The sequence below is a fragment of the Mustela erminea genome, chromosome 7, assembly GCF_009829155.1.
Source record: "Mustela erminea isolate mMusErm1 chromosome 7, mMusErm1.Pri, whole genome shotgun sequence".
Classification (NCBI taxonomy): Eukaryota; Metazoa; Chordata; class Mammalia; order Carnivora; family Mustelidae; genus Mustela; species Mustela erminea.
In genome coordinates this window covers 16,719,310-16,743,671 of record NC_045620.1, presented here as the reverse complement: position 1 = coordinate 16,743,671, position 24,362 = coordinate 16,719,310, and the positions used below count along the sequence as shown (strand labels likewise).

Here is a 24,362-nt window from a genome sequence, read left to right as displayed (position 1 = left end):
ACACAGCTGTTGGGAACCACAACCTGATTCATGGTTGGCACTAGAGTGAGGTGGTCCAGAGTAGGGACTATGGGCACAGACTGCCTGCAGGCAAATCCTGGCTCCACCACAGGCTAACTATGACCTTGCGCAAGTCACAGAAGCTTTTTGTGACACCAGCTCCCTAATCTGTAACATACAGATCATAGTATTTGCATCAGAGCACTCTTAGTGGATTAAGGAATACATTTAAGATACTTAGGATAGTACCTGCCACATCAGAAGCACCACATAAATACGGCTTCCCTCCTACCGTCATGACTAATACCACATCCATATACTCCCTCCCTCCCTCCCCGCCTCTCCCCTCCTCCTCTTCCTTCTCTTTCTCGATACACATCGACCTGTTAATCGTGATATTTGAGGGAATGGAGATGGTGACAGAGAGAGTTAACGTATATGGATAGGCTCAGCATTTCTTTAAAAATGAATGTATAATATTTATCATTAAATAGGGAAGAAAAAATGTATTGACTTAACAGTGGCTAAATGGGAACTTAAGAGCTCACAGCTTTAAGCCAATCAATAATAATATCAGAAGTGATTAAGGATGGTTAAAGGCCTCCACTTCCCGATCGTTGCAATGTAAGCACTGCATTAAAGAAACAGTAGGGCGGTTTGGGGACATATCATACTCCCCCACACAATGGGGAGCCTCTTACATGTGCCACAAGCAGATCTGTACACTCCTGGGTCTCTGCCAGGCCCCAGAGTGAAGGAAGGGATAATCCCCAAGATCCTTTCATTTGCCCCAAGGATCAACTCTAGAGCAAAAGAGGCTCAACAAGCCAGACCCTGGGACCAAACGGCCCATCATGATGGCAGCCTCCCCAGGCTGAGAGGCGGCACTCCAGATGGGAAAGCTGCAGATGCTCCAAGCACCGCGAACATGCCAGAGAAAGCAGCAGCAGCCCATCCAGGGCTCTCCCAAAACTTCCCTGACAGCCGCTTGCTCTCGACTTTCCCAACGCTTACCCCTAATGATAATTTAGTCTGTAAATGGATCACGTTCCCTGTGTCAAGCCCCATGCAGAACACAGAGAAGGCAGCACTGAGAAGCAGCCCAGGCCCTCAAGGAGCTCAAAGCTTCAGGGAGGAATCACCGGCGTAAAAACTCGGCCACAGGAGGACAGAGAAGAGGCTATTCCGTGTGGGTAGAATCAGGGAGGCCCTCCTGGAGGAGGTGAAATCTGTTTAGCATTTGTTGTTGTTGTTTTTATTTATTTTTATTAACATAAAATGTATCATTTGCCCCAGGGGTACAGGTCTGTGAATCGTCAGGCTTACACATTTCACAGCACTCACCATGTTCAGCATTTTAGAGAGGGAAACGCCTTTCTAACCAAAGGCATGATGGTGTGACCTGCAAGGTATGGGGCTGAAAACAAGAAAAGTTAACTAAGACAATCTTTCCCAAAATGGAATGTTCTAGAAGAAGACTGGGAGGCTCATCATGAACAGGAAGCTAGAGATAGCCTTGAAAAATAAGCAAAAATTAAGGGAGTTCTAGGGAACCAAGAAGAAGGCAGTGTGCCAACTTCATTCTGTATCTCTTGTGGCTCAGACAACACGCCTATCACTGGACACCCCACGGCACAGGCTTCTGGCCTCTGGCCTGTTCTCCCTAGATGGAAAGTCCTGGGCAGGAATGGGCAACAGGTTGCCTCCAGACCGCATGTCCAACCACACCCAGGCTGCCAGGTGCAGTAAATTCCTGGCAACTTCACCTTCCAGCAAGTTCCACATTCCACACCAAGATGCCCCATAGTGGGAGATTCTCAAAATCAGGGAGAATTGGAGGCTGGACTCCCAAAACAAGAACACAAAGGCCTCCCTCACATGATTATATAGAAGGAGAATGGGAAGCAGAGAGGGCAGACGGGGAGGCTGAGGCTGGAGACAGATGCCAGGATCCGATCATGAGAAAGTTCAATTATTAACAAGAATAATTCAAATGTTTGCGGGGGCAAACGTCCACCTGCCCCACCTCCCAGGAGAACAGAAGCTAGGTGAACAGCAGACAACAAAGCAGCTCATTATCCGGCAAAGAAGCACTGGGGAGCCCAATCTGCTCTTACAGCCGATGTCCACCTTGCCCTGTCAGCGCCTGGACGGCTCTCTGGCTGATTACTATTTTGAGCATCATTCCTGCTAACCCTCAGAACGTCTCCAACCAGTGCCTGAAGGGCTGGAACACGGCGCACTCCAGGGGACCGTGACCATCTCCTGACTTGTGTCGATGGCTTCAGAACGTACCACGGAGGTTGCCTACATGAATTCATAGCTAAGTATCCAGGACTCCATGTTTGACACACAGATGATATTCTTCTCTCAGATGTCAAAAGTAATACACAGTCACTCTGTGCATGGTACACCAGGGACTACAGAAATCCATACATATGAAGGCGAATGGGAGCACTTCCGCGCGAGAGGAGCACGGAGATATATGTATGAGAACATTCGCTGCAACGTGATTCAGGAGTGGGTAACTCTGCAAAGAACTTAAATATGCAACACTATAGCGTGCTTGAATAAATCAAGAAACATCCCTGTAATGGAAAACTATGAAGCCTTTAGAAAGTATGCTTTTGAGGAATATTTAAGGACATGGGGAAAGGCTTAAAAATAGCAGGAAGGAGAAAAATATAGATTTATGTAAGTGTGTGTGCCTATATGGCTTTTACTTTGTGCCTCATCGCTACCTCTACTGTGATCATTCTTTACAATGAATATACACTATTTTCGCAATCACAGATCACGACTTTAAACAGAAACAACTTGAAAAGATGTTTAGTTGGGGACACTGCCATATATACAACATATGTTTACCCTGGATTTGAAGCCTCACTCCTCTTTCATACAAAACTTGCATGAGGTTGGACCAATCGCTTTATCCTTCTGGGGCTTAGTTTTCTCCAATGAAAGAGGAGACACGATCCCTGAACTCACAGGTTGGTGGCCCATGAAGGATTTTCCTATACATTTCATCTAATCGAATTCTTGGTTAGAATCAACACAGAGAAGAATGTCAGCTCTCTTCAAGGGAAGGAGAGGCTCCAACCCTTCAGCACTCTGTGAGTCCTACTGTCGACAAGGTGATGGGATCAGGATACAGGTATGTGACGGCCCCAGGAACAGTATCCTAGGGCTGCCATAACAAATTGCCACGAACTGGGCAGCTTAAGACAACAGAAACGTATCCTCTTGGAGAAACAGGGGTCGACAAGTCTGAAATCAAGGGGCTGGCAGGGATCTGTTCTCTCCGAAGGCTCCAGGGAAGGAGGCTTCTGGTGTCTGCTGGTAGTCTGAGGCATTCCGTGGCCTATAGACGCATGACTCCGATCTCTGCCTCTGTCTTCACGGGGCCACCTCCCCCCTGTGTCTGTGTCTCTCTCCCTCCACCAAGCCTACTGTGTGAGGGCCGCCCGGGACCAGTGGCATAAAGGGAAACAGCACCACAACCTGGAGACCGCACCCGCCTCTGCGGCAGGCCAACTGGTTGCAGTACACCCATCTGTGCGAATGCTTGTGTGTGTTTTCTCTGATGTTTCTTAACATCTGCCCCTTCCAGTCAGACAACTAACGAGGATCTTGGCATGTCTCTGCTCTAGAAATCTGTGCAAGATGCAGAGAAGGAGGAGCCTGAAGTCAAGGGCTCCTTCTTTCCTCTCTTGTTTGAATGCTTACACATACTCAAGAGATGAGGCGTTCAACAAGGGTCAGGCCAACAAAGTCGTGCCTTTGGGGTTTCCAAAGTGAGAAGAGACTCTTCCACAGTGGGGAGGGTGAGGGATGGGTCCCGCTGGTCTCATACTGCTCTGTGGCACCAGCTCTTGAAAGGATGCTCGGTGATGCCCCTGGGCTGGCTGGACCCACACAAGGGACCCAAGCCTGGAGAGCAGCAGGAGAATTACTAGACCCAAAGGGACCATGGGAATGGGACAGTGGGCTTCTAAGAGGAAACCACAACAGCCTGGCCTGTTAAAGTCCCCAGGACATCTGCAAACCCCTACGGAAGGGGGACATATAAGTTGATACAAAGGCAGCATTTCTAGCACACGTGGGTTTTCAGCCTGAGAGTCAGCCTTACCTCATACCGACACCCAAACAGCCTATGAGCAAAAGAAATTGAGGGACGCCTCCCAAGCCCCATTGCCTCTGGCTTCAGCCCTTTCGAAAGGACACTTACAGTCCTGAATCTCCCTCCAGCTCCCAAGGAGCCCCCTACCCCAACTGGGCCTCGGGCTGTCTCCCGGGGTGGACACGTGGACACTATGCCAAGGCTGGGGAAGACAGAGCTAGAAACCAGAGATACCTGCAGGAAGTGCCAGGGACCAGACCTAGGTTTCCAGGGAGGCTCTGTGGGTGCAGCAGCCCCCACACCTCTGGGGGAGCCCCAGTGAAGATGAGGTCAGGGCCAAACCAGCTTTGAGGCCTGAAATGCCAGGCCAAGGGCTCTGCCCACGGAAAGGGATGAGGAAAAGACTCTGAGAGTGACTGTGTGCAGCACTGAATTAACTATCTACCCTCAGACAGAGGAGGTGTGCAAGTCCTTGGGGCAGCAAGTACCCTGGGTGCCTCTCTGGTCCCTCAGGACCTGTGTAGACCACCTGCTGGGTAGTGCACTGGGGTAAAACAGCATCTGGGGTCAGGAGAACTTGAAGGAAGGGGCAGGTTCTCTAAGGAGAACTTAGACCTACAGTTCCAGAGACTGTAAGAACCAGAACCGAACACCGGGCAACCAGGACCGATGAAAACTTACTATGTGCAGACACTTCACACTCACAAAGGCATCATTCTGTTTAACTCTCCTACTGGTTCCCATGCTAAAGAAGAGGAAACTGAGGCAGTGGGGTTAAGGGTTCAGAGTCACTGATCTATAGCACAGGAATGGATAAGCTGGTCTGGAAACATGTTTACGTCAAGAACTTTGAAAGCCAAGAATAAAATACTATGGGAAGAACAAGGAGGGGCTCCTTCTTTACACAGACTGGCAAGGGACCATCCCCCTGAGGAGTCATTTGAGCTGAGGCCTGAAGAAACTGGCCAAGCAGAAAGCGAAGAAGACCATTCCAGTGAAAGAGAACAGCATGTGCAAATGTCCTGAGCCAGGAAAGGATGCAGCAGTTGTTCAGTCTCCAAGGAACCGACAGGAGCCAGTGTGTCTGGGGGCATTCAGAGAAGAAAAAGGCCTTGGAGAGGACACTAGATCATGCAGGCTGTAGCAAGGAGTTCAGATTTCGACCCATGTGCCAGGAGAAGCCAGCAGAGGGACTAAGTGCCAGAATGACAGTGTGTGATCCATCCATACCCCAGCACGGTCTGTCACACAGAAGGGGATCCGTCAAAGGTTGTGGAACATCTGAAAAAACAGACTCGAACCAGACTTCCAAAGGATGGAAACTGCTGGTTATACAGAAGGAAAGTAAGATTTCAGTTTTTGCCCAGGAGAAGAACAAACAATTTGCCTAATCCAAATTCACTTTCATGCCTCTCTGCTTAAGAAGCACACAGAGCCATGGAAATCCACCGGCGCATCATGACAGAATAATTTCAGTGATCATTATCAAATGCCTTTATTTAGAAAAGCTCAGAAGATTGTATTAGCACAATCCAATATTTATGAAATGACGCTCTGCCATAATGAGGGGCTGAGAACATCAAGATTAGAAGCAGGAGTCACTCCTTTGGGAAGAGAGATTGGCACGGTGGGAAAAGCAATGTCTCTCAGCTTTTCAGACCCTTGGTTTCCCGATCTGTAAAATGGAAAGATTATAGGAAAGATGAAAAATGCATCTTGAATGAATTCGCCTTGAATGATGAAAGATGAAAATTTCATCAGGTAATAGAGGGCCCAGAGGCATTGCCAGCAGTTTATCATTCATTTCTCCATTTAAAGAAACACTCGATAGTGAAATCAGTCCGAGAAAGACAAATATCATCTGACATCAGTTACACATGGAGTCGAAAAAACAAATGAAGAGACAAACAGCAGAATCAAATCCGTAAGTCCAGAGAATAAACTGATGGTTGCCAGGGGGAAGGAAAATAGGGGCATGCGCAAAACGGGTGAAGGGGGTGTGGGGGATACGGAATTCCAGTTATGGAATGAGACCGGCTCACGAGGATGAAAGGCACAGCACGGGGAGTATTAATGGTGTTATAAGAGCAGTGTACGGAGACAGATGATGGCTACACTTGGGGTGAGCAGAGCAGAGCATACAGACTTGTTCAGTCACAACGTAGCATACCCACAATTAATATAACATTGTATGTCAACTGTACCTCAATTCAAAAAAGAAATAATAAGGAACAGAGAACAAACAAAATCTTTAAATTAAAAAAAGGAAATAAAAAAAAAAGGCAAAATACACTTGATAAAGGCTATTTGGCCATCCATCCATGCATCCATTCAAAGAAATGTTATTTTGTTCATAACAGGTAGGATGCACTGTATGAAGCACTAAGATAAAGCTATGGACAGGAATGTCATGGTCCCCAGGCACAAAGAATGTCTCATCTGGGGATAAAACATACACAGAACGAACAACATCCACTGTGACGTGCATTGTTGTGACATGCTTGTTGAGAAAAACTGTCGGATGCAATGGGAGTATTAGCAGAAAGAACGGAGCTAAGCCGAAGTATCTCAGAAATGCTATCGCAAGAAAACCGTGATGATGCTGAGACACAAAAGGGTAGAACAAGGGAATGAGGTGGAGTAGAAGGTTCTACGGAGAGTGGTCTTTCCTGACAAGGAATGTGGCAAAGCAAGCGCACAGGGAGTGGGAGATGGGAATCAGGAGCTCAGTGCTAGAGCTGTTGAGTTTGAAGAGCCTACAAGACCCTACAGGTGGGCTAAGGAGAGGCAGGAAGAAATTATGTGTGCATGCAAAACACATGCACATACCAGAAGATCTGGAGGTATCCCGCCAACCACAAAGATGGCCAGGCAAAACGGAGCATGTGGTACATTTCAGCAGAGTGTTCTGGTTTCTGTGGGTCCCTAACAGAATGAGCGATTCTATCATCTAAACCAAGACACTTCTGAGAATAAAGTCAGCCGTGTTAAAAATGACGATGGGGCGACAGGCATACAGGTTGTCCCACGGTCACCTTACGACGGGGCATGTGTCGTGGTTGGCGACTCTGCTCACAGCCAAGCAAGATCCTACCAGATATGCAAAGCTCAATTCTGTACCGTCACACTGATTTACTTCACCTAGGGCTGGTATCTATATTCATAAAAAATTTACACAATTTACACCTTTAACTTGAACTATACAGAACCATCCAGTAACCTGCTTTGGAGCCAAACTCACAGTCACTGAGGCCACGCAGGCCACACCCTTACCTGCACATTCCGGAGCACCTTCTCTGTCTCCAGCTTAGTGGCCTCCTGTTCGACCCCCTCCCCAGAGCATGGCAAGAAGACGCGGCAGCCAGGCAGTACAGGTGTAGGTCTAGAGTTCATACAAGAGGTCTGATGGCAAATGAAGGCACAGGAGCGGGGGAAGGCCAGCCAGAGTGTGATGGTTACTCTTGTATGTCAACTTCCCTGGGCTATGAGATGCCCAAATTGCTGCTAGAACATTATTTCTGGGAGTGTCCAGGAGGGATTTCCAGAATAGATTAGCATTTGAATCGGCAAACTGAATAAGGCAGGCCCTCCCCAACTCAGGAGGCATCATCCACTCCCTTGTGGGCCCAAACAGAACAAAAAGGGGAAGGTAGGGTGAATTCGTTCTCTCTCCTTGAGCTAAGGGCACCCATCTCCTCCCATCCTCAAACATCAGTGTTCCTGATTCTTGGGATTTCGAACTTCTATCAGTTGTATACCATCAGCCCTGGATTCTCAGGCCTTCAGACTCAGACCAAATTAAACCACCAGTTTTCCTGGTTCTCCAGCTCGCAGACCACAGAGCACGGCACTGCTCAGCAGTCTGAACCAATGCCCGTACTAAATCTGCTCTTAAATGTATCTCTCTCTATGTCCTAGTCATTCTGTTTCTCTGCAGAACTTAATACACATGCAAACAGTATAGAACAAGTCTGAGATCTCCCATATTTAGCGGCCAAAGTAAGGAAGAGTGCCAGAAGATCTTGGGTTAAAAATAAGACAAACGTGGGTTAGAGGGAGCCCTTGGGCAGGGAGGAACCACAGACATGACACTGCTTCTCCAATAACCTGACATCTTTACCGATGACCCTGGGATCACACATTCAAAGAGGTGACCCTCGTGTTCCCAGAGTGGCAACACTTCCCAGCTCAGGTCCCTAGGTAAGCCTTTCCAAGAGTCCGCTCACCCAAGCCTAACCCACCCCAAATGTACTCTGAGCGTTCCTCTCCCAGCATATCTCCCCTAGAATACATCAGCCGTCACTCTCATATGCCTGCCGCAAGAAGCTATCCATCAGGAAAGTACATTAGCCCTTTAGCTCCGCTGGTCAAGGATAAGCTGGGCATTCGGGATGTCAGAACATTAACTTTGTGAGCAATATTCTGACTGGGCCAGTTTCCCTAGATATATACAAGCTATGTGTCCTGCGTCCTCATTCTTCAGAATTTCTCTCCCACAAAATCAACTACTCTTAGGTTCCCAAGCAAAACCCAGGGACGCCCTAACTTGTACCTAAGTCTTAGGATCTTGAACTAAAAGAAATGTTAAAGGTTCCTGAATCCCTGTGACATGTGAGTCCTACCCCCTACCTTAAGAATTCACTCAGCCTTGGTTTGAATACCCCTGGGGATGAGAAACGTACTACCAATGAAACAGTGTATCGCCCTCTCAGACCCCCCGATCCCTAAGAAAGTCTGTCCCCATAAGTCATCCCAAAAGTGAGTCATCGTCAACACAGCCTCCAACCCCGTGGCTCACGTACCTGTGGGCACCGCTGGGTCCAGCATTGGTTTCTCCCACGTGTTAATCTGCTCCCACGTAAATCCATTGGTCCCCAGGGCCACGCTATAACCACAGTTGCTGTAGTGCTCATCAAAGGAACAGCCGCCTACAGACAAAAAGAGATATGGGTAAATACATCCTTGTGTCTGAGACTTGGTTCGTTACCCCCGTCTCATCAGCTCTTCATTTACAGCTCTGAATGTTAAACTCCGGAGGAGATTTAAAAAAAAACAAAGAAAAAAAAAAGGCAAGCAAATTGGATTTTTATATTTGCTTTGGTGCTCTCGAGAAAGGTGCTGGTATCTGCAGGCACACACCCCCCCCCATTTAAAAAAGTTAATAAGGCCAGTTACATTGATTTCAATCTTCCTTCCTGAGAAAGTAAACAGCGATGTCTCATTCTAAGCAGGAAAAATGAATGCCAGGGCATGCCTCTGTGATTGCTTCCTGCCACAGGGAGAGACCCTGGGGACAGCAGAGAGAACACCAGCTCCAGAGCCCGGCCAGACCAGCCTCAGATCTCAGCCGTGCAGATGTGGGCCAGCGGCAGCCCACGCGCATCCCAGTCTCCTCACCTGTGACATGGAGGGAAAGAGCCACTGGACAGAAACACCATGAGGATGACATGGAGTAACAAAGCCAAGAGTAAGTGGCACAGAATAAATCCTCCACATCTGTCCCCTGCCCTATGAGAGCAGTTGGTGAAAACTCCTGTTTCATGGCATAAAAATCAAATTTGTGGAAGAATCAGACAATCGTGCACTGGGAAGATAGTAAAGCCAACGTTCACAGTGCTTAAAGTCATCCACCATTTTAATAGGAAGTTGTATCAATTCAATTCCGACAAGGATTTATTAAGCATATGCTCAGGGGGCCGGAGGTCCCCTCCACGTGATGCTGACAAAGATGCAGGGCACAGAACCAGGGCTCCAAGGAGGAAATGCTGATTGGCCTAGAGAAACAGGGGCCGTGACATCCTGAATGAGGACTGATCAGGGCTCTGGCAGACCCAGCAGGAGGGGTCCGAGGGGGAGGAAGCACACCCAGGGTGAGCTGGCGGGACACACATTCTACGGCAGCTTCTGGACTCGTCTCCCAGGCCCAGTTTCACACCCAATCCAGCTCTGCCACTGCCTCCCCATCTCCTTGCTGCTCAGGTCTCATCACAACACCATCTCCCTCCTTTCCACACTCCTGCTTCCCCATCACCCAGGCACACGTGGTTCTGATCCACATGCAGAAGCCATCCCTCACTAGCCGCAGCCTGTGTCTACAGCCTCCCCTAACATCACACCACCTTCTCCACCAGCTGTCAAGGACGAAAGCCCTTCTCTGCACCCAGGCCTGGGATGTCCTCTGCTTAGTGGGGTGGAAGTCCCGTTGACAGGTATAATATGGAAGACAGTCACAACACCACTTTAAAAAAAAAAAAAAAAAACCTACATTGTCAAAGGCTCCAAAGGCTTTCTCCACTTTTCCTCCTTGCTGTGAATGAGAAAGCGGCAGAGCTGGCCCTTAGCACCCCAATTTGGAGTCTTGGCTGGGTTAAGGAAAGCTGGATCTACTTTGTTAATACAGGGCTTTGGGCTTGAGTGGAGTGTATTCAATAACTTAGTCCAAAAAGGTAACAGGAATTTGGGGTGTCTTGTGTAGATATCTAGATTAAAAAGCAGAGGAGAGGGAGAGAGGAATGCAAGAAACAATAAAAAGCAGAAACGCACAGAAGGTGACAGCCAGTAAGAAATTTCCTGTGAGGAAACTGGCTGATGCCTTGGTAGGAACTAAAATATAGAACTTAGTTTATTCATCCTTCAATTCAACAATCGTTGTTGTTTCAAGATGCATTGATTCGAGAGAGCCCAGGAGCACAAGCAGGGAGTGGGGAGGACCGAGGAGGAGAAAGAGGGTCTCAGGCGGGATCCACGCCCAGTGCGGAGCCCACCGCAGGGCTCCGTCTCACAACCTGGAGATGGTGACTTCAGCTGAAATCAAGATTCAGACGCTTAACGGAATGAGCCCCCCAGGTGCCCCCTTTCAACAACTGTTTAGTGCAGATCCAACAGAGCCCAAGACCCTGGCTTATCCAGCGGTCTGTAGAAGCAGCCTGCTATCACTCTTGAGCAAGACAGACTAACAGTCAACAAGTCAATAAAGAAACCCGCACACATTTCAGCATCGGGCCACAGCGGCTGCTGTGGCTGGGGTGTGTGAGAGGGGACCACGGGCTTGGGGTCCCAGAAACAGTTTCCTGTCCTAGGCTCTCCTGTCCCTCCACTCCACCCAGCTCCTGGGAAAGAGCTGGCCACACGGAGCAGCCATGGGCGGCTGGTAATCCAGGGAAGAAGGGCGGTGACCAGTGCGCATGGACAAAGGTCAACAAGCAAGGACAGGAGGCCCAGGCCATGAGAGGAGAGGACACATCAGCCCGGGTACGGCGGAGGAGGAGGGCCTCTGTAAGGCAAGGAGGAAGGTAACGGATCAGCTTCCACTAGACAGTATGCATCAGAACGGCTGGGAACAGCTCTGGCACATAGTAGGGCTTCGGTATCTGTTGAGTGACTGAACCAATAATGCAACGGGACACCTGACACAGACAAAGCTCTGCTTCGAAGTAACAGTAACAGTGAGCACAGAGCCCCCTGTGCTCAGTCTCTCTCCCATCCCAACGAGGAAGCTCCCTCCCTACGTGGTCTGTGTGGCAACCCCCAAGTGATCCTCCCAAATCACTACAAACTTCCCAAACTGCAGGAGAGTGTGAATGCCCCACACCCACTACGCTTACAATTTAAAAACGGTGAGGGCAGCAGGTGTGCTGCTCTCCAGAAAGCCAACCTCCTTCCTCTACAATCTCCCTGCCATCACCTGCCAGGAGCCCAGCCTGGAGAGACAAATGAATCAGGTCAGTGCCACGGACAAAAGATCCTGACGTGCTGGAATTGATAAGCAAGGAGCACATGCAGCATCTCCAGTGTCCACGAGAAACTTCTGCATCCTAAACGGAGACCAGCCTCCAGGGTTAGAGAAGGAAAGATTGGCCAAGACCACGTTACCTGTATGGCAAACTGCTTAGGTCTTCTCTTTTGTGCACACATAAGATGGGGCACCTGGGTGACTCAGGTGGTTGGGCATATGCCATCAGCTCAGGTCATGACCCTAGGGACCTGGGACAGCACCCCATGTTGGGCTACCTGCTTGCAGAGTCTGAGTCTCCCTCTTCCTCTGCCCCTCCCCCTACTCTTTGTGCGTTCTTTCTCAAATAAATCAAATCTTTAAAAAAAAAAAAAAAAACTCTCTCTCCCCCTCTCCCTTTGCTCCTCCCTACCTCTATTTTTAAAAAAAAGAAAAAAGAGAAAAAAAAGAGCACTGTGTCTCCAAGCCACTTCCATCTGGGGAAGACCAGGTAGGAAGCCCTAGAACTGCATGTAACAAAGTGATATCCACCATTTACATGTGGCATGACTGGCCCATAAAAATGATTCTTACAAAAACCCTTCCTCATCTGCCCCTGCTGCGAGGACCTTCAAAACTATAGGGGAAGGCAGTGGCATCAAAAGAAAAATGATGTGTAGATCCCTGAGACACGCGCTGGAAGAGAGCCAACCAGTCACCTGGGCAGCCGTACCAGTATTAACCTTCCAAGAGCAGAATAACAACTTGTCTTACGTTGCTGATCCCTCAGGGGGATCAGGGGTTAAGCATGACCCCAGCAGAAGCTTTTGCACCCTGACAAATGCAAGAAGCATGCTCTCCCTCAAGCACCCGCTCCATGCCAGGCCCTACACTAGACACTGACTACATATTTTATCTTATTTGCTTTCACTTAATGCTTGCAACCTGGTGAGGCAGGTTATTATCCCTATTATAAGTACAAGGTAATTAATGTACAGAGGGGGTTAAGTGGCCTTCTCAACTCACATAGAAGGGAGTGTTAGAGCCAAGATTAATTCTGTGGTGACCTAACCGCACAACCCATGCTCTAATAGACCAAAGAAAGAATGTATTCCCCCAAAGCAAGGACCAAGCCTTTCACTTAGAAGGTTACAAGAGAGGATCATGCAGACAAAGGGCTTCCAAGGTGGTTGGGTCTCTCCATTAGAATGCATTCCTTTGCTTATTCTAGAAACATTTAACAAGGGTTTTTGGGGGGGGGTGGTTTTTGTTTGTTTGTTTTATGTGTACTGTGTAGAGGCACAGAATCGACATAGAGAATTCTCATGCTCGTGTGGTTGGCAGAGCGCAGGGAAAGCTGGTCCCACCAACATACACTTAAGGTCCAAAAATGCGAGGAACACCTTCACAGGGACGTGCTGAAGCCCTAAGATCCCATTCAAAGGAGGGGGTCTGAGCGATCCCCGAACGCCCCTCCAGCAACTCCAGCACTAACGCTCACAGTCCCGCGGTGGCTCGATGAACACAGAAGCTGGAAATCCAGCACGTCAAGCCTGACAGCAAAAAACAATCGAGAACAGGGAAAGAAAAAAAAGTTTCCTACATGTCTGCCTGCTAAAAGGGAGTTAGGTATTTGGTTCTGAGCTTCCAAAGGCCACTAGAAAAAGGAAAAATCTGTTCAGATGTTGGACACTCTGTGTTCATAAGATAAAAGCCAAATCACACACGGAAATTGCAACCATCCCACACAAGAACTTCTCCACCGAGACCAATGGTAGCAGAAATCCCTTTCCCCATCAAGAACAGTGTCTGAAACAAAATCCACGCAAGGAGTGCATGGCCAATGACATGAGTCTGATCCTCACAGCCATTCTCAACATAAATCGGGAGTATGACCCAGACATACAAGCAGGGGGAAAGTTCACTGGGACTCCATAGGATTCAATGTAGAGTCATCTGGCTTGACCCAGGGACAAGTTTTAAAAGCTATCTAAGAGAAAAAATATACTTCAGGGTTTTTCTTGGGTTTTGGGGTTTTGTGTTTTTTTTTTAAAGCAATCCTCCCTGAATTTTCTTCCTCTCTACCAACAGATTGAGGAAGAGTGGTTATGAGCTCAAGATGAAACATCCTGACAGCAGCCCACACTGCAGCTGGGACAGCCCCCCCCAGCTCGCATCTCCTCCTCGCTTCGGGGCCTCCGCTTTCTGGTGTGCATCACGGATCCCCAGGAAACTCTGCAGTGGGAAGGGTTAAGGATTCCAGAGACTCAGCGAGACCCTGGGAACTGTTAGGAGCCACAGAGATGCAGAGTCATGCCGCCAGCCAGGCACTGGCTCCTGAAAGCCAGCAAGAAGAGGAGAAGGGAGAGCCCAGCTGTCCCTGGACCCGTGGCATGAGACATGCGAACACTTGATAATTTTTGAGTCTCATTGCTGGTCCTCTTACTCTCAAAAATGGGGTTTACTCTCCTGGTGCAACTCCTTAGGTCCTTAATGCCTGACCAAAGAAGATTCCTGGCCGTCTCTCTGCAGGTGGTTGTAGCAGGCTACTTAAAAAAGACTAATGATTGGAAAGATCCCCAAAAGACTCCCATCTGGATGCTCACCTCATGCAATTCTGAAGAACAGGCAGACCCATTTAACTGAGGTCAACCTCACCACAGTCATCCGTAGGGGGAGGGGAACAAAAAAACCCCATAGCCTACTCCCACTCCAGGAATCAGGCTCAGCCTCCAGAGCACAGAGCCTGGTCTGGAGAAGACCCACATCATGTGTGGAAGGACGGGGCAGTGCAGCTGCAGGCAAAGGACCCAGCCCTACCTCCCGGCACCCAGGCAGAGGAGTGATTTCCCTGGATAGGTTGAGGTCGGAATGTGGCAAAGGCTCCAGATGCACTGATGTGAGTCAAACATAAAAAGTCAACAGAGAAATGGAAAACTGTAGCTAGGAAATTGGATTCCGAAAACCCATTTGGGTTTGGTAATGTATCGCATATCAGCATCTGTAAGGGAAGTAAAAATAGTGCAGGATACATACTTTAAGATACATTAAAGCATAAATAAAGTTTATAGTGCCAATCAGAATTTTTTTTTAAACATGAGCTCTTCTTTTGAAAATGAGAAAGGAATAGAATTCAATAAAAACATAAATGTGTCTGCCTCTGCATTTCTCAGATATGATCCTGTATTTTCTTGAACAGAATTAAGTTCTGAAAAAGAACTAAAGATTTCCTGGGCTTCTGCTATATGCCAGGCACTGCACTTGAGCTGAGTAAGTATGGATTTATAGATGTGTGTACACGAATGGAGGTAAGTCCAACTACCACCACTCTCTAAGACAGGGATCAACACGCTTTCTCTGCAAAAAGCTCAACAGTAAAAATTTTCAACTTTATAGCCATAGTCTCGGTCACAACCACTCAACTCAGGCGTCATAAAGTGAAAGGAGCCGTGAGACAATACATGAACAAATGGATGTAGCTGTGTTCCAATAAAACTTTATTTACAAAAACAGGTGGTAGGCCCGCTCTTACCTAAGGACTGTTGTATGCTAACACCTCCTCTAAGAAAGAAGTGTTGCTTTCTCCATTTTACACATGAAAACTTGTCCTCAGAGCTACTAAGGGATGTGCCCAACTAGGAATTTCAGGGAGAAAGAAATGACCCCACAAAAAGCAGTAACAATACCATCATCTCCTCTTATTGGCCACTGTGCATATACCTGTCCCCGCAGGTCAGGCCATCTTGCATGTACCCATTTTACAGAGAAGTAAACTAACCTGCATGAAGTAGTAAAGTCAAGACATTAGTCTCAGGCTTTAATGGTACCAAAGTCTGAATATTTTCCATTGCTTCGGCCCTGCTGCTCTTAGAACACTGTGTGTGTTCAGAAAATCCAAGTTTTATCCTGCTGTTACCAGGGGAGAAAAAGGAAAAGAAAAAAAAAAAAAAAGCTGTGCCTGTAACATCCAGTGGTGGAGCATGAAAAGAGAGAAAACTGGACAAAACATCTTTAAAAATGGCAGAAATTTGCCTTCACTTGCTCTACATGGCCAGTGCCCCTTCCAGTAAAGCTCATGACTTTGACTAACAAACATAAGCATAAACCACCAAGGTGACGGGCCATGAGGAAGATGAAACCGTCACACCCCATCCCCTGGCAAGTATAGACCAAAAAATCAAAACTCTCATAGCCCACCAAATATCCTCCTCTCCAGGTGCTCTAAGGGTACATCCAGCACTGGGGACCCCAGGAAAGGGAGAAATGGGACCACAGGACTGTGTCCCTCCAACTCCAAGCCCCAAAGCTCCATGAAAGCAGGGGAACACTCTATATCTCTTCGCTCAGCATCCAGTCCACCGTCTCTGCCTGACCTTATTGTTCCATGAATGGCTGACTACATGGCGGCAGGGGAGCCGGGCTGAGACCCCACAAGGGGGACTCTGGTGCATCTTCCACTGGGCTTCCCTTGGGAGCCAAGATGAACCCAGTGGAGGCATTGGAGCATGGTAGGGATCTGGAACTCACCCTGAGACTGAACCTTTTAAGAGCATTTACCCTGGTCCTGCAAATGCCCAATACAGAGGGAAAGTCGGAACCCAGAGTGTGAAGGGAGGACAAGGGATGAGCCCAGGTGAAACCATTCAGGCCATCGAACAAGGGGAAGAGTGAGGTGAGGCATGTGCGGACCAAGGAGTCCTAAGAGGAGAAATGAGAGCTCCAGCAGCAGACCTAGAAAGAGAAGCCGGCTGCTCAAGGTTACCTGGTGAGCAGGGTCTGAGCGGGGCTAAGGAACACAATGCCAGCAGGGCTTGGTAATCATGGCTTAAGGTCAGAGATGTGGACACAAAGCTACTGGGCAGACACAAGTCCCAAGTAAATTTGAGTAAAAGTAACAACCAACACCCCATGTCGGGTGCTGAACTATAGGCCAGACACTATTCTAAGTGCTCACCAATAGTAGCCCATTTAATTATCCCAATCACCCCATGAGACACCTCACACATACATACAGGCCTGTTATAGAGATGAGGAAATCAACACTAGCCCAAGTCAAGCAGAGAGAGTCAATGATCATATGGCTTCACTTACTTGTGGAGCATAAGGAATAACATGGAGGACAGTAAGAGAAGGAATGGAAAAGTGAATTGGGGGAAATAGGAGGGGGAGACGAACCATGAGAGACTGTGGACTCAGAAACAAACTGAGGGTTTTGGGGGGGGGGTGAGCCTGGTGGTGGGTATTATGGAGGGCATTACCCTGGATGGAGCACTGGATGTGGTACATAAACAATGAATCTTGGAACACTGAAAAGAAATTAAATTTAAGAATTAAAGAGTAATTAGGAATAAGTGATCAACACACTAGAGCCATTAAACAAGTCAGGAATAAAGACTAGAATTCTTTAAAAAAAAAAACAACTCCCCAAGATCACAGAAATCACAAGTGCCAGAGGGAGGCTTTGAACCCAGACTGACAAGGTCAGTCTGCATTCTTACCCATTACACCAGGTTGTCATGACCATGAACTTGGAAGGCAAGCTTGGCCTTCAAAGGAAGTTCTGGCTGAGACAAATGGGCAGCTATACAGCAATTCTCTAATCCCCATGAGAGGAACATTGAGCCATCCTCCAAGTCTTGGGCCCCCAGTCACTGCCTCGGCTCAAGATGTCGGTCTGCAGTCCTGGAGGTCAAGGCAGGGAGACAGGCCTCTCTTCAATGTAGAGTGGAGACCACAGTGTGCTGGGAAGAAGAAGAAATGGAGGTGGGGTCTCAGGCTAGTGTCTCTTCTCAGGGCCTCACAAGGTGTCAGGCAACTGCCATTTCTTTCTAAGGTTTAAGTCCTGTTTGGAACTCAGGTGGTATGGGGCAGAATTCAGTTCCTGGTTATAGGACGGAGGTCCATATCCTCTGCTTGGCTCCCATCCCTGGGATACTCTCAAGCCCCTAGATGCTGCCCGCGGTTCCTGGCTCTCATGCTCCAAATTTTCTGCTCTGGACAGAGCACAGTCCTTTCTGAGAGCTTGTCCAATTCCGTCAGCTCCATCCAAGACCATCTCCTTTTTGATTAACTTAATTAAACCAGCTGATTTGGGGCCTTCACTACGTCTGCAAAATTCCTTGACCTTCATCACTAACGTGACCTGATCAAGGCAATGAAGTCCATCCTAATCACAGTCCCACCCAAGGAATGGGGATTACACAGGGCAGGCATGCCAGGGGCTAGAGGTATTGGAGGCTCTTCCAGAATTCTGCTCACCTCAGTGGGCCACCCAGTGTGTGTCACCATGGCACAGCCAAACCACTGCGGCACAGAAGCGGCCATCAATAAGAAAAGAAGCATGAGCAGAGTTGCCTTCAATAGAGAAATTCAATGTTTACTGACATTGCACTTTGAATTGCATTAGGATCTGCACATGTCACAAAACAATACTCTTCTTTTGATTTGTCTAAGCATTTCAGAACGTAAAAACCATTCTTCACTGGCAGGCCGCATCAAAACCAGTGAAGGTCTAGAACTGGTCTGCAGGCTGCTCTGTGTGGACATTCCCTTTAATGTCATAAAAATGTCTAATTTTAACCCAGTCCCAGAGAAGGACCATGTTTCACCATTTGAGTGTTTGTTGTCTGTATGAGGTCATGGGCTTCTTAACACCTCCTTCCCAGTTCCCAGACGTAGAATGTTTCTTCCTTCCTCTGGGGAGTGGAGGAGAATGTGTCCCCTGTTGTCTTGTCTTCCAAAGCTACATTCCTGACCCATGGGATGAGGGCCGAGAGTTGCACAAGAGCTCCCCATATTTAAATCAGCACGTCCCCTACATCCCAGCGTGTGGTCTCGGGGACCAAGAAAACAAGGCCAGAGCACATGACATTCTCAGCACCACACAGGGGCAGGGCTGAGACTCAAGCCAGAGACTTCCTCCTGAGTCAGCTTTGAAAACCAGGGCAACATCCAAGGTAGATTCAGCTACAAAACTGGTGGGGCTCCGTAGCTAACTAAAATACAGAGCCTCCTGCTAAAAAAATTAAGAATTTCAACACGGCCACTGCAGAGCTTAAAATAAAGAATGGGAAAATCTCCAAAGACCAGGCTCCAGGAGACTGCACAGATCATACCCCCACAAAGCTGGCCCCGCTCTGTGGACAGCCGTATTCTATCAATAAAACACCCAACCTCCAAGCCTTAAAGATCCCATCCACTGGCTGGCAAATGTTTTGAAGGCTGGGCGATATCTAAGTGGGGCTTAGAATGGTGAGCAGCCTATCCTGAGTAGGTCAGCCTTGCCCCTGGAATGAATGTAAACCAGCCTTGCATAAATTGAATTCCTTTTTTTGAATATCTAATTGAATTTGCAGAAGTGTGTGCCAGGGGGGTGTTTAAATAAGTGCACAAATATGATAAGAAGGCCTTCACACCATTATATCTAATTCAGTAAGCAAAAATAATGGCAGGGCACGTTCCAATTAGTGTTTGATTTATTTGCTTTAATAAATCCAATTAGTAGAATGTTTTATAAAGTCATCCAATGTCAAACACTCATGGACTCAACAGATAGAAACAATACTCCTAATAGGAAAAAAAAAAATGTTTTAAAGCTTTTTGAACAGTGAATTTATTATAAATAAGATGATGTCTCTCTGATGGCTTGAGCTTTCCCCAAGGACCACAGAAAATGTCTGATCTGTTCATTTGCTTCTTTCTCCCAAAGACTTCATGAGGCAGCGTGGGTTAATCTGGCCCATTATAATAAATCCAGGAACAAAAACAACAAAGGTGGAAGCTAGCAAAGGGACTTCAAGGGAGAGTAATGAACTTGCTGCTGGGTCTTCTAGACCAGAGACGTGTTTGGACTTCCAAAGGCAGCTCAGGAGAGCAGGAAAAGACAGGGCTGACGGAAAACAGTGGTGTTCCAGAACCTGATTCAGCACTCCCATGCCGTGTAGAGTCCACCTATCAACTGGAGAGGTCGGCAAGCTTGGTGGTCCTCAGGCACGCCCACTTTGGGCAGTGGATGGTGTTCTTTGTCCACTGAGACATACACAGATGGAGATCCAAAGTGTGGAGTCTGGAACAAGCAATCCAGCTCTGCTATTTGGGGCAGTAATTAGCTTTGTGACCTTGGCCAAGTTATTCAACTCCTGTGTTCCTCAATTTCCCCATCTGTAAAACGAGGATGATAGCAGTACCTATCTCTGAGGGTTGTTACAGGCATTGGGTCAATTTAATATTTACCCACCAAGACGTGGACTAGTGCCTGGCAAATAGGTACCAAATTAGTACTGACTAATGTTCAGGCCTGATGAATGAATTAGACATGGGGAAGAGAGCTATGTTATGTATTATATTCAGGTGACACAATCTCATAAACAATACTTTAAAGAAAGTACCTGAGTTGGCCCTTCGTTTCTTGTACAGATCAGCAGCATCGATTGTGATAAGCGAGTGCTCCGTACTCTAAGTCCAAGCTTCATTCTCCACTTACTGCTGTGAGACCCTGGGCAAATCACCTAATCTCTTAGGCTAGAGTGTCTACCCCCGTAAGAGAAGGCGAGAAGTTAAACTCTCTCTAATGGTACTTGAAATCCTGATACCCTGTGAAATAGTGACTGTGTCCTCTACCATGATGACCGAGCGCAATACACACTGTCAGGCATCCCCAGGAGCTAGAAGTCTCCGTCCAGACCAGCGTCTCTGTGTGGTCTGCCACGGCGCTCAGTCTGGTCCGTGTGGGTACGAGAACGTGGTGGCCAATGTGGCAGGCAAATCTCCATCTTCACACAAACCCCAGCCCTCCCTGGCACCAGTGTCCAAGCAGACCCGAGAGACAGCATGCAGGAGAGGTGGCAATGTCGCAAGGACAGTGCCATGTAGTGTGTCCAGGAGAAAAGAGCAAAGGAGAAGCCCATGTGTGGGGTCAGCGCTCAGCTTCAACCAATCAAGGGAAAGATCAGGGAACAGGGGAGAGACTGGGCACCTTCGGTTAAGAGTGACGGCAGCTCAATCTGGGGACCGGCTGCAGAGTCCACCAGCCTGAAAAGCGGCTCCACCCAAGTGGGCACATCTTCCTCCCCGTGCCCCACCTTCCAAAACAGCCTGGGGTCAGATCCAGGGATTGCACTGCTCTCCCCCATTTAAGGGGGGGAGGGCACAGATCATCTGGCCCAGCTCCTAATTTTACAGGTGGGCTAACCACGAAAAGCACAAAGCTGCAGAGAGGGGTGCAGAGCTGGGATGGAACCCCGCTCTCCTGGCCTGGGGCCAGAGCTCTGCCTACTCGGAAGCCAGAATAGCATCTTTCATCTTCTCTGACAAAACGGAGATGTCTTTTTCATGTTTATTTCTGCAGGAGCAGGGAAGGAAAGAGATGGCCGCGGGTCCTACCCCATGTCTGGCCAACTTTTTTATCTGTCAGGAGAAGGTGAGTCAAGGTTTCCTCTACACAGAAGGATGGGCTTACAGGGCTCCCTGGCAGGCACTGTGCCAACTTCTGACAGCCTCTGAAACCCACACCAAGCTCTTGGGGGCCTCGAGGTCTCTGCACTTCCTCCTTCCCTGCCTGCCACGCTCTTGCCATTAGCACTTCGTGTGGCTTCATACGGCTGGTTTGGGCACCGCCCACGTCAAAACACCACCTCTGAACATCTGGGAAGGAACTGGCCCCCTCCCGTCTCCAGTTCATGATTACTGTATCACCTTTTTTGTGTGCCGTGCGGTTGTGACTCACCCCTTAATAACTCAGAAATTACTTACTCATTCACTTATTTATTTTCTACTTCCCTAAGGTGGACCTAGGTGCACCAGGGTGGGAGGTAGGCATCTGTTTTATTTGCCGCTGCATCTTCAGGACTGTTCAAAGAGCTGAGCACCTTGATGTTTAAGAGTTTGAGGAAAAGTCGGTGAACACCAAGTGAATGAATGAATGAATGAATGAAGCCAAGTATGGTCAAGCCTCAAGACTGAATGACTCACCATCAGAAGATGATGTGTGGCTTGGTTCTGGCACTTTTTTTGTGACCACCAGTGGAGCAGAGAAAATCTCTGAGCCTCCACACCTCCATCGGTAAAGAGGCTAGCATTTACTGAGTGCTTCCATGGGCTGTGCACTGTGCTAAGGCATTTCAATAGATATTTCATTATATCCTCAAAGGGCCCCATGAGACACCTACTATCACTACCCACACTTTATGCATGATGAAACAGAGAACCAATTAGATAACTTGCCCCAAATCTCCAAGTTAGGAAATGGCAGGGCTGGGATTTGAACCAAAGAACTCCTATCCAAAACACCACATTCTTAGCCCCCGGGGGGCACCACCCAAGTGACCACGAACATTGTTAGCACTACAGGAATTCCTAGCTTTCGAAAAACCTCTTCCGCAAGTAAGTTTTTTTTTTTTTTTAAAGATTTTATTTATTTATTTGACAGACAGAGATCGCAAGTAGGCAGAGCAGCAGGCAGAGATAGAGAGGGAAGCAGGCTCCCCGCTGAGCAGAGAGCCTGATGCAGGGCTCCATCCCAGGACCCTGAGATCATGACCTGAGCCAAAGGCAGAGGTTTTAACCCACAAGCCACCCAGGCACCCCAAAGTAATTTATTTCTAACATATAATTTATTCAGAAGGGGGGAAAAAAAAAAAAGAGAGAAGCAGCCATATTTTGTAAGCCTCCATTGACAAGACCTCCCTAGCAAGGCCAGCTTTCTGAGTCTCCCCTCACTGTCCTAGTGTTCAGGGTCATGTGCAATCACCTGATCCACACGGGGCTCTCTTTGCGACTCTGGTGCTCCCTTTGACCCGACTCCAGACCTCAGCTCCATTAGTGACCTAGCTCACAGATCCTCAGGAGAGACCGTGGCCAAGTTCTCCCACCTGGCCCAGCAAGGAGCACACCCTTGTAATATTCTCTTCTGAGACATCGAGAATGCCTGAGAGGGGACATCTGCAGGTCATTTAAAGCTTTCCAGGGCTTTACATTTTTTTTTTTACTTTGGTTAAAAAATAAAATAAAATAAAATCAGCCTTCTGTGCCCACTCTCTGACTCTGAATAATGAAGTTTCGGGCACTTTACAAGCACTACCCAATTTCCCCTTAGAGCATACCAGAGTTCTTTGGGATTCAGCATGTCATTTTGCAAAGTTGGAACCTGAGGCTCAGAGAAGTAACTTCCTCAAGGCCACACAGGTAGTAAAAGGCAGAGTAAGGAAGAGGAGGACTTTCAGTCTGACCCCACAGCGCCAGCCTTCTCGGCTGCATCCTGTCTCTTGCATGAAGAAAGCACACTACACATCTCCAGTCCGGCAATTCTTACTCTTCCTTCTTATCGTCTCCGAATTAATTCAGCCCATGCCTGCAGGTCATCCATTAACCCTACACCGATTATCTACTGTGTGCCAGACCTCATTCGAGGCCCCAGAGAGAGAGCAGGGATGCCCAGCCGTGCGCCCCTCCTTGACGGAGCTCATGTTCGAGGTGGGGGGCCTGACGATGAAAACACGGAGAAATAAAGCACGTATGCACACCCCCCCCCCCCCGCTGTGTTCATCTGTCATCGTGTCTTGAATGTGACGGGCCCTCCATAAATACATCTGCAAGGTACGGAGACAGAGAGAGTCTCACTGAGCAGCTACTCCTTGCCGGGCAACAGGCCAGCCGTTCTGCGCCATCTCGCTTAATCCCCGCAGCCATCCTACGGTGCAGGAATTACTCATTCTCACTGTAAAGACAAAGGAACTGAGAGGCCTGTAAGAACCCGGTCCAAGTTCCCTTCACTTGTGGATTTTGACTCTGCTTCCTTTCCCCAAAGGTCATCATCTCTCTGTCGCACGAGGCTGTGCACGCAGAAGCCTCAGACACGTTGAGGATCACTTGGCAGATACCGGTGTAAGTACTCGCTTGATAGAAGTATATTGGTATTTAATGACGTAAAGTTCCATATAGTCCATTAAACTCAATAATAGCATCTGGTCTTACATAAATCACCAAACTGCTAATTGTAAAGATAAAATATTTCCTGAGGTCTGAGTGCTACAGTACGTATACTGGGTGTGAGAAGCTCCCTCAAAAGAGTTAAGCTGGGCAAACCCGCCAGCTGGGCCTCATCTACCACAGGGCATTAAATGTGCGTTAAATGGAGGATGGAGGGGTTTTGAGGGCACAGCATGAAGGGGCCTCGAGTAAGGGAAAGCCCCAGATACTGGGAAGGCACGGTTGGGTCCGTCCAGCCGGGAACTGTGATGGCGCCCCGGGTAAGAGCAGTTAGGGCTGCGCTGGCAAGACTCGCTGCTCAATACTAAGCTGGCCCACTCTCCCCTTCTCTCCAGGGCTGACCCTTTAATTCCCCAGAGAGGCAAATCTCACCAAGAGGGGCACCCACAAACGTGAAGCAGGGCGCTCTCCCAGTCGGCAAGGAAGTGGCTTCTGATGAACATTTCACAAAGACAGAGCAGGGCAGTCACTAAAATTCCTTAGCACGAGAAACAGACCCAAGGACCTCAGAGCGGCCCCAGCTCTGCCTCTCCACTGACCGGGAGA

At 48.2% G+C, this 24,362-nt stretch overlaps 1 protein-coding gene across 13 annotated transcripts in view; it reads right to left on the bottom strand.

The window, feature by feature from the left end:
- PTPRT (protein tyrosine phosphatase receptor type T) overlaps positions 1-24,362 on the bottom strand; it is a 1,064,037-nt gene that overhangs the window by 786,668 nt on the left and 253,007 nt on the right. For all 13 annotated transcript variants that reach the window (XM_032350627.1, XM_032350634.1, XM_032350629.1 and 10 more), the window contains exon 2: positions 8,923-9,048. In XM_032350627.1, coding sequence (XP_032206518.1) covers positions 8,923-9,048 — 126 coding nt within the window. The remainder of the gene's footprint in view (positions 1-8,922; positions 9,049-24,362) is intronic.